The 15643-nt window shown below is 54.8% G+C and overlaps 1 protein-coding gene across 2 annotated transcripts; it reads right to left on the bottom strand.

The window, feature by feature from the left end:
* Positions 1-577: 577 nt before the first annotated feature.
* Positions 578-14265, bottom strand: DAPK3 (death associated protein kinase 3). Of its 2 annotated transcripts, none has more exons than XM_052643850.1 (9): positions 14181-14265; positions 13005-13159; positions 6827-7187; positions 6434-6563; positions 6152-6200; positions 5481-5507; positions 4247-4399; positions 3485-3530; positions 578-3011 (listed from the first exon to the last, which is right to left on the bottom strand). In XM_052643850.1, exons 2-9 carry the CDS (start codon positions 13064-13066, stop codon positions 2475-2477), a joined length of 1365 nt encoding a protein of 454 aa, XP_052499810.1. In that variant the 5' UTR covers positions 13067-13159; positions 14181-14265; the 3' UTR covers positions 578-2474. The 2 variants fall into 2 exon arrangements, with proteins under 2 accessions (XP_052499810.1, XP_052499809.1); XM_052643849.1 differs by lacking the exon at positions 14181-14265 and adding an exon at positions 13683-13880.
* Between the last annotated feature and the right edge of the window lie 1378 nt (positions 14266-15643).

Raw genomic sequence — 15643 nt, 5'->3', positions numbered from 1 at the left:
GACTGGGAGAGTGAGGCCCCTCCTTTGCCTCCCATTATCTCCCTGACAGCCTAACTGGGTAAAGGCTGGCTAGCTGAATGCTATTCACTGGTGCCCCGGAGTCTTCAGGGGGCCTCTGGCTCACCCCTCTTGGGGTCTGGAGGCCCTCCAGCACTGCATGGAAGCCCATTTCTTTTCCAGGTGGCACCCGGACAATGGCTCACAGTCACCCACACTGGGCGCCCCTTTCCTGCCACAGGTTGACTGCATTTTGCAATGAATCACAGGGGGATGTGCTGCTCAGAGTCCTGTCTCAAAGGGCTACCACCAGGACAATCACGGACCGACTGGAGAAACCTGAGTGGGTTCGACCACGCCACAGGCTGCAATCTACTGAGACTCTGAAAGTGGAAGTTGTTGACCAAAAAGACAGGTAATTCCCTGGTGGTCCAGTGGTTAGGGTCCTGTGCTTCCACTGCAGGGCACATGGGTCTGATCCCTGGTTGGGGAACTAAGATCTCCCATGCTGCACTTCATGGTCACAAAAAAAGGAACACCCCCAAATAAAAAATGAAAAACAAATTTTACAGAGTCTTCTCAATTTTTCTAAAATTGGTTTAAAACAGGGGGAATAGGGAGATGCAAGGAACGAGGGAACAGAACGCTGACCAGGCCGCTGGGAAGGAAGAAGTGAGTCAGAGGGACCCTCTTCAGAGCCACATTCCAGACCCAGAGGCTGGGTGACTGGGGGCAGGAGTGGCAAGGACACCTCCAGGCAGGCCCAGAGCAGGCAGGGGGCTGTGACCTGGCAGCGTCTCAGGAGCAGCAGAGGGACAGGAAACCCCTCCAAGCCAACTACAGTCGCCTGGACGCCTCCAGCTCTTCAGAGACATCCCCTCTGAGCCCCAAGACAGGGGCAGCCTCCAACACCCCCCAGGGCTGTAAGGGCCGGGAGCAACAGAGGAAAGAAGATACAAGAGGCCACAGAGGCCGTGGTGTCAGCTAACTGCCAGGCAGGCCACCCCCATCCCAGCCAAGCAGAGAAGAGCAGGAGCCAGGGAAGTGGGTTTTATTTCCTTAAGGCTGGCAGCAGGCACATGCTCAGAGCTGTGTGTGTCATACAATGGTGCTTGTGAGGGGCACAGAGTGGGCCCGCCCTGCCCCTTTTTGCCAGCCCCACAGCCAGGCTCCAATGCCCTCCTCAGCCCTGCAGGGTGTTGTAGCCTGAGCCCTGCCAGGGCCACGGGTGAAGTGCCACCCACCTGCCCACCCATTCCTCCCCGCATATGGCCTTGGCTGGCCTCTGTTGCGAGGACTCCTCTCGGACTAAGGGCGGGGGGCTGCATAAGGGCCCCTGGATTAACACAACGGCAGCAGGGAACTCCGCTGGAGCTCAGCATGGCCACAGCTGGGACCCAGGTTTTGCTGAAGCCTGGTTCTTAGGGCACATTCTCTGGACCGCGCTGCAGGGCAGCACCTAGTGGCAAAAAGCAGCATTGCCACGGAGACCACTTGGGGCGCCTTCTCCAGCAGCTGCACGGAGCGCAGGAAGGTGGGGCAGGCTGTAAGGGACCATGGGGCTCTCCACGTAGGGGATGCTTGTAACAAGGGTCCCTAGCAGTTACTCCAGGGCGTCCACTAGAGAGATGCTGATCCAAGAGTAGCACTGGTGAAGGGAGTATGATAGGGTGGGGCTAGGGATGAGGCGGGGTTGGGACCCTGCTGAAGGCTCTAAGCGTTGTCAGGGAGCTGAACAGACAGGGAGGTTCCAGGGCTCTTCACCCCCTTCCCCACGGGAGGCCTGCCTTGGCAAGAAGTGGAGACTCGGCCTTGCAGATACTTCCTTTACCGCACCTGGGCCCTGTGCCCTGCCACCACCACCCCCTGCAACACAGCCCTCAGACTGACACCTCCTCGAGGGCTGGGGCCACTGAAAGGGGCTGGGGGATCTGGATCAGAGGCCCTTCCACCACTGACTCTGGAGGAGCAGTTTCTCTTCTTCAGAGTGGAGGAGCCAGGGTGTCGAGCAGAGGCTCTCCCTCAGTTCTGAGCCCCAGGACATTCACAGACAGCCGCCATGCCCCCGCACCAAGATTCCACACACTTGGACCAAATAGAGACCCTAAGGCTGCCAGCCAGGCTCTGAACGTGAAGGCTGCCAGCCCAACCCGGGGCAGGTGTGAGGCATGTGTGTCCACCGTGGCCAGTTTCGTGGATGTGCCGCCCCTCGCAAGAGGCCCTGAGGTGATGCTGCCCTGGAGGCTCCCGGAGTGGAGCCACAGGAGGGAGGGAGGGGCTGGGCTGGGGGCACTAGGGCGGTGCAGAGAAGACCCAGACCAGCCCCCCCCGCTGGGGCGGAGCCGGGCCAAGCCGTCCCTGGGCCGTGGATTCCCGGGCCCCATGGAGCACATCCTGCCTCCAGTTCCTGGGTGCTGCGGGGCCACATCGGGGCGATGGGGCCTGCCACGGCCGAGGATGCCACACCCTGGGCGGCCCTAGCGGAGGCTGCACTCCCCCTCCTGCAGCTTCTCCTGCTCCATGGCGCGCACCAGATCCTGCACGAACCGCATCTCGGAGGCCACCTGCTTGGCCAGTGCCTCGTATCGGTTCTCCAGGCGGCTAAAGCGGCGCTTGAGCCCACTGGCCCCGAGCAGGGCCCCCTTGGCCTCCTCCTGTGCCTGCCGCTGCAGCGCCTCCGTCTTGTGCAGCTCCTGGCGCAGCCGCCGCAGGTCCTGGCCTAGGCTCTCATTCTCCTCACGGTACCAGGCCTCCTTCTCCTCGTAGATGGCCGTCAGCGCCTCAAGGTCCTCATGGAACAGGCGTCGGCTGTGCTCCAGCCCACGCAGGCCCTCCTCGGCTGCCGCCACCTCCTCCAGCACTTTGGAGAAGCGCTCGAAGTTGATGTAGGTGTTGTTGGGGGGCATGCTCGAGTGTGACTTGATGGTGTACTCCTTGAGGCGTGCCGTCTTCAGGCGCCGCCGCTCTGGCTTCCGGCCGCTGTCTTCCCGCCGTACATTTCGCCGCCGGATGGCCTGCAGGGGGAGAGGAGGGGAGGAAAGGGCGCCTTGGACCAGGGCCACAGGGCAGCCCCCCGGGCCATGTCTGGCCCTCCACCCACGTTATATTAGCCCATGGCCCTGCCCATCTAAGTACACATGGTCCTGGCACTTTCCCGCTGATGGTTGAGCTGAGACCTGAGGGCAGACCACATGGTCACACCAGAGACCACAGAGCCAGAAGTATTCACTCTCTGACCCTTGACTGAGGCTGCCAAGCCTGACCTTGGCCTGGAGGTGATCCCTTTATGAGAAGTTCTGGGGAGGCCACCCTGCTGTGTGCAGAGGGGCTGTGGACTCTAGCCAACAGTTCAATGAGACAACTCCGACACTACACTGACATACACCCTGTGCCCACAGCATCTAGGCCCACTCCCGTGGGGACCCTCGCCCATGCTGGGGCTGCTCCCAACTATCATGCCCATGTGGGGGCAGCCCCACCACCTCACCTTGATCCAGGAATGCTCCAGGCTCTGGGCGATGGTCATTCTCCTCCTGGAAGAGCCCCCAGAACTGGTTAGTTGCATGAGTGCCGCCTTCACTGTCCTCCCCACAGAGAGCAGGAAGGGGTGGTCCATGCTCTCCCCGCTGCAGCTCTGGCTCTCAGCCCTACTTGTGGCTGACTCAGGGCACCTCCCCTGGGCCACCACCCTGAAACCTGGTCCCTGAAGTCACTGTTCAGCCCAGCAGCAAGTTTCTGAAACAACCATGCCAGTACAGGCACAATTAAGGTCTCCCACTCTGCTTGCCTGGCCATAAGGAGCCCATCAAGGGGCTTGGGGATGACGTGGACTTCAGGGTTTCCATGTTTTCCGCTAACAGCACTGACACCTAATGTTGGGGTCTCATAACTCAGACACCCAGAGGAGGAGCCTGGGGAGGACTACCCCATGGGAGCACCTCTGGGTGAATGAAAGCTCTGTGTTGCCAGCATATTTAGCTCTTTCTAGGGAAAAAACCAAACAGTAATTTAGAATTTTATATGAAACCTCCTATCCTAAACACTGGCAACAAATGAAAAGCTTTGTAAGAAGCAGCTTCATAGGAGGGCCAGCCTAGGCCTCCCTGTGCTATCTCCGCCCAGAACAGGCGCCATGGCCAATTCCCAGGTACGGGAGTGGCATCTCAGATGGATACATTACTTGTCCTCGGCCACAGCGCCCATTCTGGGGGACTTGCCTGGCCCACCCTGCCCGGCCCAGTGCTCCTACTTGGGGTCTTTGACAAGCAGACGGCGGATGAAGTCCTTGGCCAGCTCGCTGGTGTTGCTGAAGTACTCCTCGTCAAAGTCGTAGTTCACAGCCGAGATGTTGGTCAACGTCTCCTGCTTGGTTTCACCCAGGAACGGGGATGCGCCACTCAGCCTAGGAGACGGACACCAGGCTCAGGGGGGCCAGACAGGTGTGCGGTCACTCCACGACCAGGATGCTGCCCAGGCCACCACCCAGCTCCACTGTGCCCATGGAGGGGGCAGATGGGGAGGGAGGTTGATGCCAGGCCCCTAGTCACCCTGCATAAATGCGCCCAGCCACCAACCAGAGGCAGGGAAAATCCACTGCCCAGCCAGTGAGGGGTGCTAAAATGAGTCAGCAAAATCTCTGCAGAACCTCAAAGTATCCCCATAGACTTAGTCTCAGAGGCTTGGTCTCAAAGCCCCTTCCCTGAAGCCTTTAGTAGTTAGAGGCAAAATGGTTAACTGGGGTTGGGGGGCAGTGCTGGTGGTCCTGGCCGACACCACAGACGTCAGGTGTCCTGCCAGTGTGCTGCGCTGAGGCCACACCACCACCCTGCACGGATCTGGACGTGTGATGCTGTGACTTTTTAGGTGAGAGATATGTATAGCTGGTTTTCACTCCCAACTGCAGGCACACAAAACCTTTGTAACTTCCTAAAACCCAAGGCAGGAGCATCTACTGCTATAAAATTTGGTCTTTGTTTCATTTCCTAAAACAACTCCAGAGAATAGAGATAAAAGAAGCGTCTTTTCTTGCTCATGACAAGCCCCTTCCAGCCACACCGGAGTTGGTACCAATGAGGTGTCTGTGGAAAGGCCCTAAGGAGAGGGCTGCCAGTTGGGGAGAGCAGTGGGGTCACAGGGATGGATCTTTCATCCTGCCTCTAACCTCCAGGAAGGGGAGGGGCTGGAGGCTGAGTCTAATCTCCAAAGGCCTGTGATTGAATCCACCACACAGAGGAGTTGCCAGCCCAAGGATGAGGAGACAACAGTCCCGGCCCAGAGCCTCGCGTGGTTACTTCACTGCCTTGGAACTCTCCTGAACATACTCTCTCCTGCACACACTCACGCAGTTGTCCATCCATCGAGAGCCCCTGAGCACTGCAACAGGTCAGCGCACTGCGGGTCCTGCATTCCACTTGTGACACCTGCACAGAAGCCTCCCGACCCTCCTCCTGACCCAGCAAAGCCCTGGGAGGGCGGGTACTCACAGGATGTAGGTGATGACGCCAATGCTCCTGGAGGATAACACACAGAAGAGATGGAGTCAGCTCAGCCGCAGGCTCAGCACCCCAACCCCGAGTCCCAGACTGTCTAGCCAGGTCGGGGGCAGGCCTGTCAGCCCCAGGGACCCTCTCCCTCCAGGGTCTGAACAGCCCCCACCAAGTCCCACCTTCTGCTCCAAGGGTCTCAGGACCAAATACTGAGGCACCTCTGGCCATGGCTGCCTGCCCAGACTCAAAGTGGCCGGGGTGCGAGCAGGGTAGACAGAGCACAAGGGCACCACAGGCCATGCGGATGTGGAGCCCCTTGAGGCCTCTGTGGCTGAGGGCAGACCTGGCAAACTCTTTCCATTAATGTAAAGGGTGAGACAGTGAGTGTTTCAGGCTTTTCGGGCTACAGACCGTCTCCGTCACATATTCATCTGTTTTTAACAACCCTTCGAAGACCTGAGAACCCTTCCTAGCTCACAGGCCTGGATAGGTCAGCAACCTCTGTCCTAAGGCGATGGTTTGTGTTGTCCCTGACCCATGGGACCCAAGACCAGGAAGAGGGGCTGCACCCCAGCCCGTGGCTGTGACCCGGCAGCTCCTGGGCACAAGGGGAGGGTTCCCTGAGGAGAAGCAACAAGGGCGGCCCTGGGCCCACCACCCTCACTCACCACATGTCTGCCTCCAGACCCAGGGGCTCATAGTTGACAATTTCAGGAGCTGCAGGGACAGGGAGACAGGGTCAGGGGCACCCTGGACACGGCCCAGGGGAGTAACAGAGCCCACAGACATGGCTGGCTCTTGGCAGGGAAAGCCAAGGTGGTGATCGCCCCAGGCCTTGAGTCCTCGGTGCCCAGCGCTAGGGACGATGGGAAACCTGAGGCCTGGGGGGCCTGCCTCCCCCTAAGCCAGCTGGAAATGCTCCAGTGCCCCCAGGCCCACCCATTCCTCACCCACAAACTCCGGGGTCCCAAAGATGTTCTTGAACTCATTCCCTGCCTCGATCTTGTGGGCGATGCCGAAGTCAATGAGCTTGATCCGTGGGTTGGGCACATTCTTGTCCAGGAGCATGATGTTTTCTGGCTGGTTGCGGGGAGAAAGGCAGGGGGATGGACAGGGCCTCTGAGCCTGCTGGCCCCATGTCTCAGGGAACAGCACTGGCCCAGCCCAGTGTGTGGGGTGTGTGCAGGCTGACTCCCCTCCACAGGTCCAGCCCAGAGCCATCCATCTCCTCAAGCCCCCAGCAGGGACACCCTGGGAGAAAGGAGGTGGACCCCCTCAGCCCTGTCCTCACCCACGCTGGCCAGGCTCCTCCCCGGCTCTGTGTTGCGGGCCCAGTGGGCTACCTTGAGGTCGAAGTGGGCGATGCGCTTGGAGTGCAGATAGTGGACACCGTCCAGGATCTGCTTGAGGAACTGGGTGGCCTCGTCCTCGGTCAGTGACTCCTTCTCGGCCAGGAAGTCAAAGAGCTCACCGCCTGAGACCAGCTCGAGGATGAGTACCACATCCGTCCTGTTCTCAAAGATGTCATGCAGTGTGATGATGTTCGGGTGCCGGATCTCCCGCAGGATGTTCACCTCCCGCTCGATCTCCTCTCGGCTCACTCCCCGGCGGCTGGACGACAGGCGGCGCTTCTTGATGAACTTGGCTGCATACTCCTTCCCAGTACCCTTCTGCCGGCACTTCCGCACAATCGCAAACTGTCCACTGCAGGGACAGACGGGAGGGGAGGAGGAAGCAGGTGCTGAGAGAGACGCAGGACTCTGGGGACCTGGGCCACTCCCCAGGACAGTGCGTTCCAACCACCTCAAGAATGCACCCCTGGCAGCAGTGCTCCACATGAGCGCAAACTGGCCCTGAACACAGTGGCTGCCCAGAGTGTCTGCAGCAGCGAAAGAACCAACATGGTTCCAAGTTTACCAAAATGAAGCGGGACCCTATCATGGCAAATCAGGTGGAATTTTTTGCAGTCTTGAAAGATGATTCTTGAGGCACTGAGAGGACAGACCCCCATGAAGACCTGCTCAGTGAAGACAGCAGCAGAGGAACACAAGGAATGAGGTTATTCTGGGTAAAACAGAAAGGTACAGGATTTCCCTGATGGTCCAGTGGTTGAGAATCCGCCCGTCAATACAGGGGTCACAGGTTCAATTACTGGTCCGGGAAGATCCCGCGTGCCATGGGGCAACTAAGCCCAAGTGCTACAACTACTGAGCGCAGGCGCCCCGGAGCCAGTGCTCCTTAACAAAAGAAGCCACTGCAATGAGAAGCCTATGCACCACAACTAGAGAGTAGCCCTAACTCACCACAACTAAAGAAAGCCTGAGCAGCAACAAAGACCCAGCTCAGACAAAAATTCATTAACTAATCAAAAGAAAGAAAGGTACATGTTATACCACTTATAGAGGTATGTTGGCATGTAAGAGGCTGCCACAGGTAAGAGGTCTGAAGGACACATGCCCGGCTGTGAGCAGCAGATATCTCTGAAGAGCAGGACTGAGGGCAGTGAAGCGGGTTTTTTCTTTTTATTAATATTTGCTATGATTCTGCATGATTCAACTTTTCACAGCACATTTCATCACAGTTTAAAATCTAAGAAAAGATAAAAAGCCACTGAGTTCAAAAGAGCTTCAGAGTGAAAGAAGCACACAAGTTTTCACAAGAGAGGAGGGAGGATATGGAGAAACTGGAACCCTGGTGCATGGCTAGTGGGAAAGCCAGAGAGGGAAGCTGTGGTGAAAACTGTCTGGAGGTTCCTTAAAACCTTAAAAATGGAGTTACCTTCAGACCTAGGAATTCCACTCTACAAAAACTTGTACACAAATGTTCACAGCACCATCATTCACAGCAGTCATAAGGTAGAGATAAATGCCGATCAGGGGATATAGCATACACAAAATGTGGTCCCTCCACACACAGGAGCATTATTCAGCCCTGAAAAGGGGGGAAGCCCTGACACTTGCTACAATGTGGATGGACCCTGAGAATATGATGCTCAGTGAGAGAAACAGATGCAGAAGGACACTCAGTGTACAATCCACTGATGTGAAACATCTAGAACAGGCCAGAGAGTAGGTTTCTGGTTGTCAGGGGCTGAGGAGGCGATGAGGGTGACTGACTAGGGGGATGGAGCTCCTTTGGGGATGATGAAAACGTTCTGAGATTATTTAATGGTGATGGCTGAAAAACTGTGAATATATGGAAGATCGTTAAGTTATACAGTTTAATAGAGTAAACAGTATGGTGTGTGAATTATATCTCAAGACAGCTGTTATTTGAAGAGAAAGAAACTATTTACTGTCCTTCAGGGAGCTGTCCAATGTCCAAATTCTTTTGCTGTCTAGGAACTTAGCTATGTTAACTTGCTTTCACTCACGAGTTGAGTGAAAAAGGCCAGAGGATAATTATTTTAAGCTTTACAGGCCATATGGTCTCCGTCACAATTTGTGTGTGTTTTTACAACCCTTTAAAAAAGTGAAAAACCATCCTACGTTCATGAGTGGACCATACTGAACTAGGCGAGGGCTGGACGTGGCCCACTGGCTATGGGCCACGCGAAAGCAGACTAAGTCTAAGACAGAAGGCACACAAGGGACCTCAACCAGGTCCCACCAGGGGCCAAGAAAAAGGGGACAAGGTGACTCTGTGACAACTCTCAGAAATGGGACCCCGTGGGCAGAGGAAGGAGTGGCAGAGATGGGCCCTGGGGACAGGGGGGATCTCTTCAGTTGGTGATAGCACAGACAGGACAGGCAGAACAAGAGACAGATGAGTGAGGGTGTCTTTGCCCAGCGAGCGGGGTCTTCAGAAAAACCAAGGGACCCAGTAAGTGGACCTTACTAGGACGGTCTGTACCAGATGCAGCTGGCAAGCATCTAAAGCCGCTGTGCACATGAGCATCAAGGCACAAAGGCACCACGGCGGCTACTGCAGACATGCTCTGTGCCCACTCAGGCAGGCAAGGTCAACATAGGCAGGTGGGAAGTGCAAATTATCTCCAATCAAGATGAGCTAAATAATGGTCCACGCCTGAATCCCTGGGACCTATGGGCGTGCCACCTCACAGGGCAGAGGGGCTCTGAAGACAGAATTAAGGTCCCTGAGATGGGGACGACTCTGGACTCCCCAGTGGTCCCAGTGTTATCACAGGGTCCTCGTAAGAGGGAGGCAGGAGGGTCAGAGGCAGAGAGAGATGGGAGATGTTGTGCTGCTGCCTGTGAGGATGGAAGGAGGGGCGGCGAGCCAGGGATGCGGTGCCTCTAGAAGCTGGAAGAGGCAGGAGCCTCCAGAGGGACCAGCCTAGCAGATTGATTTTAGACTCCTGACTCCCAGACCTTGACATAAAACATGGGTATTCTTCTCAGCCACTAAATTGTGGTAATTTGTTACAGCAGCAACAGGAAACTCATACACTAGTCTAAAAGCCAAGAGCACAGTCAGACGAGAAATGTCATGTGTCCCTGATCAGGCCTCCCCCCAATCCCTTAAATCCACCACAATGGTCCCCTGGGTACGTTGTGCTCCTGCCCCCATCAACATCTTAGCTAACACTCCTCATTTCTGAAATGTCTTTCCTTCTCCCCTCTGCCTACATCAACCAAGCAAATTCTTCCAGGTCCACCTCCCACCCAACAATGACACTCCGACAGTAATTACATCAAATGCCACGTGTTTGCTGCCTATTGGGAACACTCTAGGCCGGAATGTGTGGCCTGATTCTCAAATACAAGGATTTCTTCCCCTCTAGTTTTATTCCAAGATGAATCAAAAAACTAACAAAGAGTTCATGGCAGGGGGGAGGTGAAACTTTCCTGGTCGTCTAGTGGCTAAGACTCTGCACGCCAATGCAGGGAGCCCTGGTCTAAGAACTAGATCCCACACGCTGCAATGAGGATCAAGGAGTCCACGTGCTGCAACTGTAACTAAGACCTGGCAGAGCCAAATAAATAATATATTCTCTTTGAAAAAAAAAAAAAACAATGTCATGGGAAGGGAAACCAAGACACTATTAGTGCTAAATTGTGTCCCCAAAATCCTAATCCCTAGGACCCCAAAATCTGACTACTGTGATTTAGGGCCTTTGAAGAGGTAATTTAGTAAAAATGAGGTCACTGGTGCTAAGTTGCTCAGTTGTGTCTGACTCTCTGCGACCCCATGGATTGTAGCCCAGCTCCTGTTGTCCATGAGATTCTCCAGGCAATACTGGAGTGGGTTGCCATTTCCTCTTCCGGGGAATCGTCCCAACCCAGGGATCAAACCTGCATCTCCAGCACTGGCAGGAGGATTCTTTACCACTGAGCCACCAGGGAGCCCGAGGTCACTGGGGTGGATCTTAATCCAACAGGGTTTGGTGTCCTTGTAAGAGGAGGAGGTCAGGACACAGACACGCACAGAGGGAGACCACGTGAGGATGCGGGGAGGGGGGGCATCACACACCAATGAGAGAGCCTCAGGAGGCCAGCCTGCAGCACCTTGACCTCTGACACCAGCCTCCAGCAGCCTGAGTTAACGGTTGCAGACATGCTCCGTGACACAGAAACCAGGCTGGCGTCCACACTGACCAACCATAGATTAATTTATCTTCCAAGATTGCCCAGGTGACTTGACTTGGGAGAACCCTCCATACACATCCACACAAAAATACTCACTCCCATTTTATTCAGCCCATGACTCCCAGGACAAGGAAACTTGGCTGGGCTTAACTCAAAGCAGAAGCCAGACGCCCACTTCTGGCTCCAGCACACTTGCGCTTTACGATCAGGAAGGCTTAGTCTCAAGGCCTGAGTCCTGCCCGGCCACTTTCAGTCTACATGGCCTTGGGCAAGCTGGTTTCCTGTTCTGAGCCTCAGTTTCTTCATCCACAAAATGGGGATGATAATGGTCCTGCCTGGTAGAGCCTTTCACAGATGAATGCGAGTGTAACAAAAAACAGCCCAGGACTCAGATGGCCAAACAACATCTACAACTTCTACAGTTGCAGCACAGTCTGCACAGTGTTCCATGGCATTAATCCTTCACCTCGTGTGTCTCTAAGAATGTTCTGGATCATTACATAGGGCAGCGCTGTCTATGATGACAGCCACTGGCCACACAGAAGCTGCCCAGCCCATTCAAACTGAGGTGTGCTGTGAGCATACAAGACACACCAGAATTCAAAGGCTTCACATCAAAAACACGTAGTAAACTATTTCATTGAAAATTTTTATAGGAACTTCCCTGGTGGTCCGGTGGCCAAGACTCCATGCTCCCAATCCAGGGGGCCTGGGTTCCATGCCTGGTCAGGGAACTAGATCTTGCATGCCACAACTAAAAAAATCCTGAGTGCTGCAACTAAGACCTGGAGCAGCCAAATAAATAAATATTTTTAAAATAATAATTTTTATAATGAATGACAACCAAAATGATAATAGTTTGACCTAACAAGTTAAATAAAACACATTATAATAAAATTATTAAAGTTGACAGTTACTAGAGAATTTCAATAAAATTCCTACATGGCTTGCTTTATACAAGTTGCCATGCTCTTTTTAATGGCTGCATAATATTCTGTTGACAAGGCAGTGGTGCTGTGATGGTCACTGAAAAGGCCCCATCTTCTGTTCACATAAAGTCCTTACAGTGACTCTCCCCATCCCCAGATCTTAGGTCTACATATATGCTATACTCACAGAATTAACTCCTAGGAGTGAAATCGGTGGGTTAAAGTGAACACACATGATAGTTTTACTGACTACTGCCCAGCTACTCTCAGCAGAAGGCCCTAACATTTTCAATAACAGAGTCTGAGCTTTCCGTGGGGGTGGGGGAGATGGCCTGCATTCCCTGCTGCTCTACCAGAGGAAATTCCTAAAGGAGGGACTTCAGAATCCCAAATGAGCCCCACAGGCTCTCTCAGCAAAAGCCTGATGAATGGCTCAGTTATTTACATTCCCTTCTGGTGACATCATGGAGCCGGCCAAGGCAGTTCCGGGAAGGCCAGCCAGCAACAAACTCACCAAATAAGGGTTGAGGCTCGGGAGTAAAAAGGATGGTAGCTGGCAGGTCTGAGGCGGGAGAGCTCCGAGGGGACACTCCCAGGCCCGGCCTGGCAGGAAATCAGCTGCCTGGCTGGATTGGGAAACCTCTGCTCTTTCCCACAAGAATGCTAACAATGGGCCAGGGTGTGGGCCCAGACAGGAGGCCTGAGAGGCTCCACTGCCTCCCACAAGAGAGGTTTAAAGACACAGAGAGACCTTTACCAACATCTACTGCTCTCATGCCATAGGCCAGGCACTGTATTAGGTGCTGTTTGGACTCGATCATGTTTATTCCCAAAGGAAGTGCACAGGGGATGTCGGAACAAGAATTCCAGGCCCAGAATGGCTGCCTCCAAAGCCCAAACTCATCCCACAGCGCATGATACTGACTCATCCCTGCTTGGGGAGAGCAGGAGAAAGGACAGGAGGAGAGGAGATACCCTAGAAGACCCCACAGTGGGTCGGGTCGTCCCCCCTCCTCAGGGCCCCATCAGAGGGGACTGCTCACCTTCCCAGCTCCTCTCCCATCTCATAGTGGTCTTCCACATCCTCCTGCCTGAATGTTGACATGGTGGCCGGTCTGCCTTCCAGTGTCTTCCACCCCAGTACAAACCTGGTCAGTGGTCTAGGAATAGTACCTCACGGAGTCGTCTCGCTGTGACCCTGGAGGAGACAGAAAAACAGAAAAGGACTGAGATGCCAGTCATTACTTCTGGGTCAAAGGATCAATCAGCATCTCCCAAATAGGTTTCAGATTCACCACGCTGAAATTCCACCTTCCCTGTAGAAGGCACTTGCATTTGGTGGGCAGGGTGCTTTCATGTGTCATCTCATTTAGATACCACACTGCCCCAGGGGTCAGTGTTAGCCAGGCTTGTGCCACTTACACCCCCGTAACTCCCAGGAGCCATGGATCTGTGGTTCTGCACACAACACCCCAGTCTTTTTCTGCCTCTTCCTTCTAGGCTTCTCCCAATCTTATCCATAGCCCCCAAATTCCTATAAGTTCTCCCACACTCTTCACACCCCCAAACCCTGGAACACCCTGATTCTCTGCCAGATTTACGACACACTCCCATCTCCCTGTCCCTCAGCAAGCTTAACCCCTCCTCCTCCTTACCCACTGCCCCCACATGCCCTCCCCTCCTCGGCTGGTCACTAAGACCCTCTGTGGCGCTGGGCTTACCCCATCTCTTGCCGCCGCCTTCCTGAATTTACCAGGAACTGAACAATGGCTTCCAAGCTCCTCCAAGGCCCTAACCCATTCTTGCTCCCTCTGACCTCCGCCGTGCTAGCAAAGTTAACTTCCTCCTCCCCCTTCCTCGAAGACACCTCTCTCAAGTTTCAAAGGCCCCCGCCCCAAGCTCCACACCCACAACGGAACCCCGCAAAAGGCCACATCTGAGTCTCCTCCATGATCCTTCGCCCCCAACCTTCTCACAAGCTCCAAGGCAGACCCCTACGGCTTCCTTCAGAGACGCAGCCAAGATTCCCCCAATCCCCAACGTCCCGGCTCCAGCGTCCCAGAGGCCGCCACGCCCCTCACAGGCCCCGGCCCAGATCCTTCTCCTGTTCAGTCATCCCATGGGTCCCCAAAAGTACCCCCTACTAAGTCTCCTAGGACGCCCTCCCCCGGCAGCCTCGGACCGAGTCCGCTCCGCACCCTCGACCCCACGCCGCGGACCTGTCCCTCAGCCGCGCTGGCGAGCGCCGCGTCCTCAGGCCCCGCCGCCTCGGCCGCCGCGACGCGTCAACCCTTGCGTCGTCACCGTGCCCGCCAGAGCCCGCCCCCGAGAGGTGGATCCCACCCCCCATTGGTCAGCACACACAGCGCTCGCGAATCCCCGCCCATCGCCTCCTTTCAGGCCCCAGCCCACGGGCGTCCGGCCCTCCTCACCAAAACGAGGCCTCACCTTTGGTACAGGCTCGCCTCCCACAGCTGATTGGCTGTAAAGAACGTCGGTCAAATTTACGGAAGTCGACCTCCCGACTTCCGGTCCCTGAACCACCCCGCCCCTTCTCCTCTGACCGGGGTCCTGAAGCTGGGAAGTAGGATGCTGAAGTCCTGCGTCCCTGTTCCTGCCTTTCTTGGGCGTGAAATACGCGAATCCTATGCCCAGCTCCGTCTAGTCAAGGCTATGGTTTTTCCAGTAGTCATGTATGGATGTGAGAGTTAGACTGTGAAGAAATCTGAGCGCCGAAGAATTGATGCTTTTGAACTGTGGTGTTGGAGAAGACTCTTGAGAGTCCCTTGGACTGCAAGGAGATCCAGCCAGTCCATTCTAAAGGAGACCAGTCCTGGGTGTTCACTGCAAGGACTGATGCTATAGCGGAAACTCCAATACTTTGGCCACCTCATGCGAAGAGTTGACTCACTGAAAAAGACTCTGATACGGGGAGGGATTGGGGGCAGGAGAAGGGGACGACAGAGGATGAGATGGCTGGATGGCATCACCAACTCGATGGACGTGAGTTTGAGTGAACTCCAGGAGTTGGTGATGGACAAGGAGGCCTGGCGTGCTGCGATTCATGGGGTCCCAAAGAGTCGGACACGACTGAGCGACTGAACTGAACTGAACTGATGCCCAGCTCTCTCATGACAGCTCCTGAGGCGGACCCTGGGGCTGCTTCAGTCCCAGGCAGTTTTCTCCTCTGTAAAATGTTCAGTTCAGTCGCTCCTGAACTGAATCAGGTTGGATCTCCTTGCAACCATAGCCTTGACTACACAGACCTTTGCTGGCAAAGTAATGTCTCTGCTATTTAATATGCTATCTAGGTTGGTCATAACTTTCCTTCCAAGAAGTAAGGGTCTTTTAATTTCATGGCTGCAATCACTGTCTGCAGTGATTTTGGAGCCCTCAAAAATAAAGTCTGACACTGTTTCCACCGTTTCCCCATCTATTTCCCATGAAGTGATGGGAGCAGATGCCATGATCTTAGTTTTCTGAATGTTGAGCTTTAAGCCAAATTTTTCACTCTCCTCTTCCACTTTCACCAAGGGGCTCTTTAGTTGGTCAGAACTTTCCTTCCAAGGAGTAAGCGTCTTTTAATTTCATGGCTGCAATCACCATCTGCAGTGATTTTGGAGCCCTCAAAAATAAAGTCTGACACTGTTTCCACCGTTTCCCCATCTATTTCCCATGAAGT

Source organism: Budorcas taxicolor, chromosome 7 (assembly GCF_023091745.1).
Source record: "Budorcas taxicolor isolate Tak-1 chromosome 7, Takin1.1, whole genome shotgun sequence".
In the NCBI taxonomy this organism is placed as follows: domain Eukaryota; kingdom Metazoa; phylum Chordata; class Mammalia; order Artiodactyla; family Bovidae; genus Budorcas; species Budorcas taxicolor.
The sequence above is the reverse complement of the archived record's forward strand: the minus strand, read 5'-3'. Positions and strand labels throughout refer to the sequence as shown.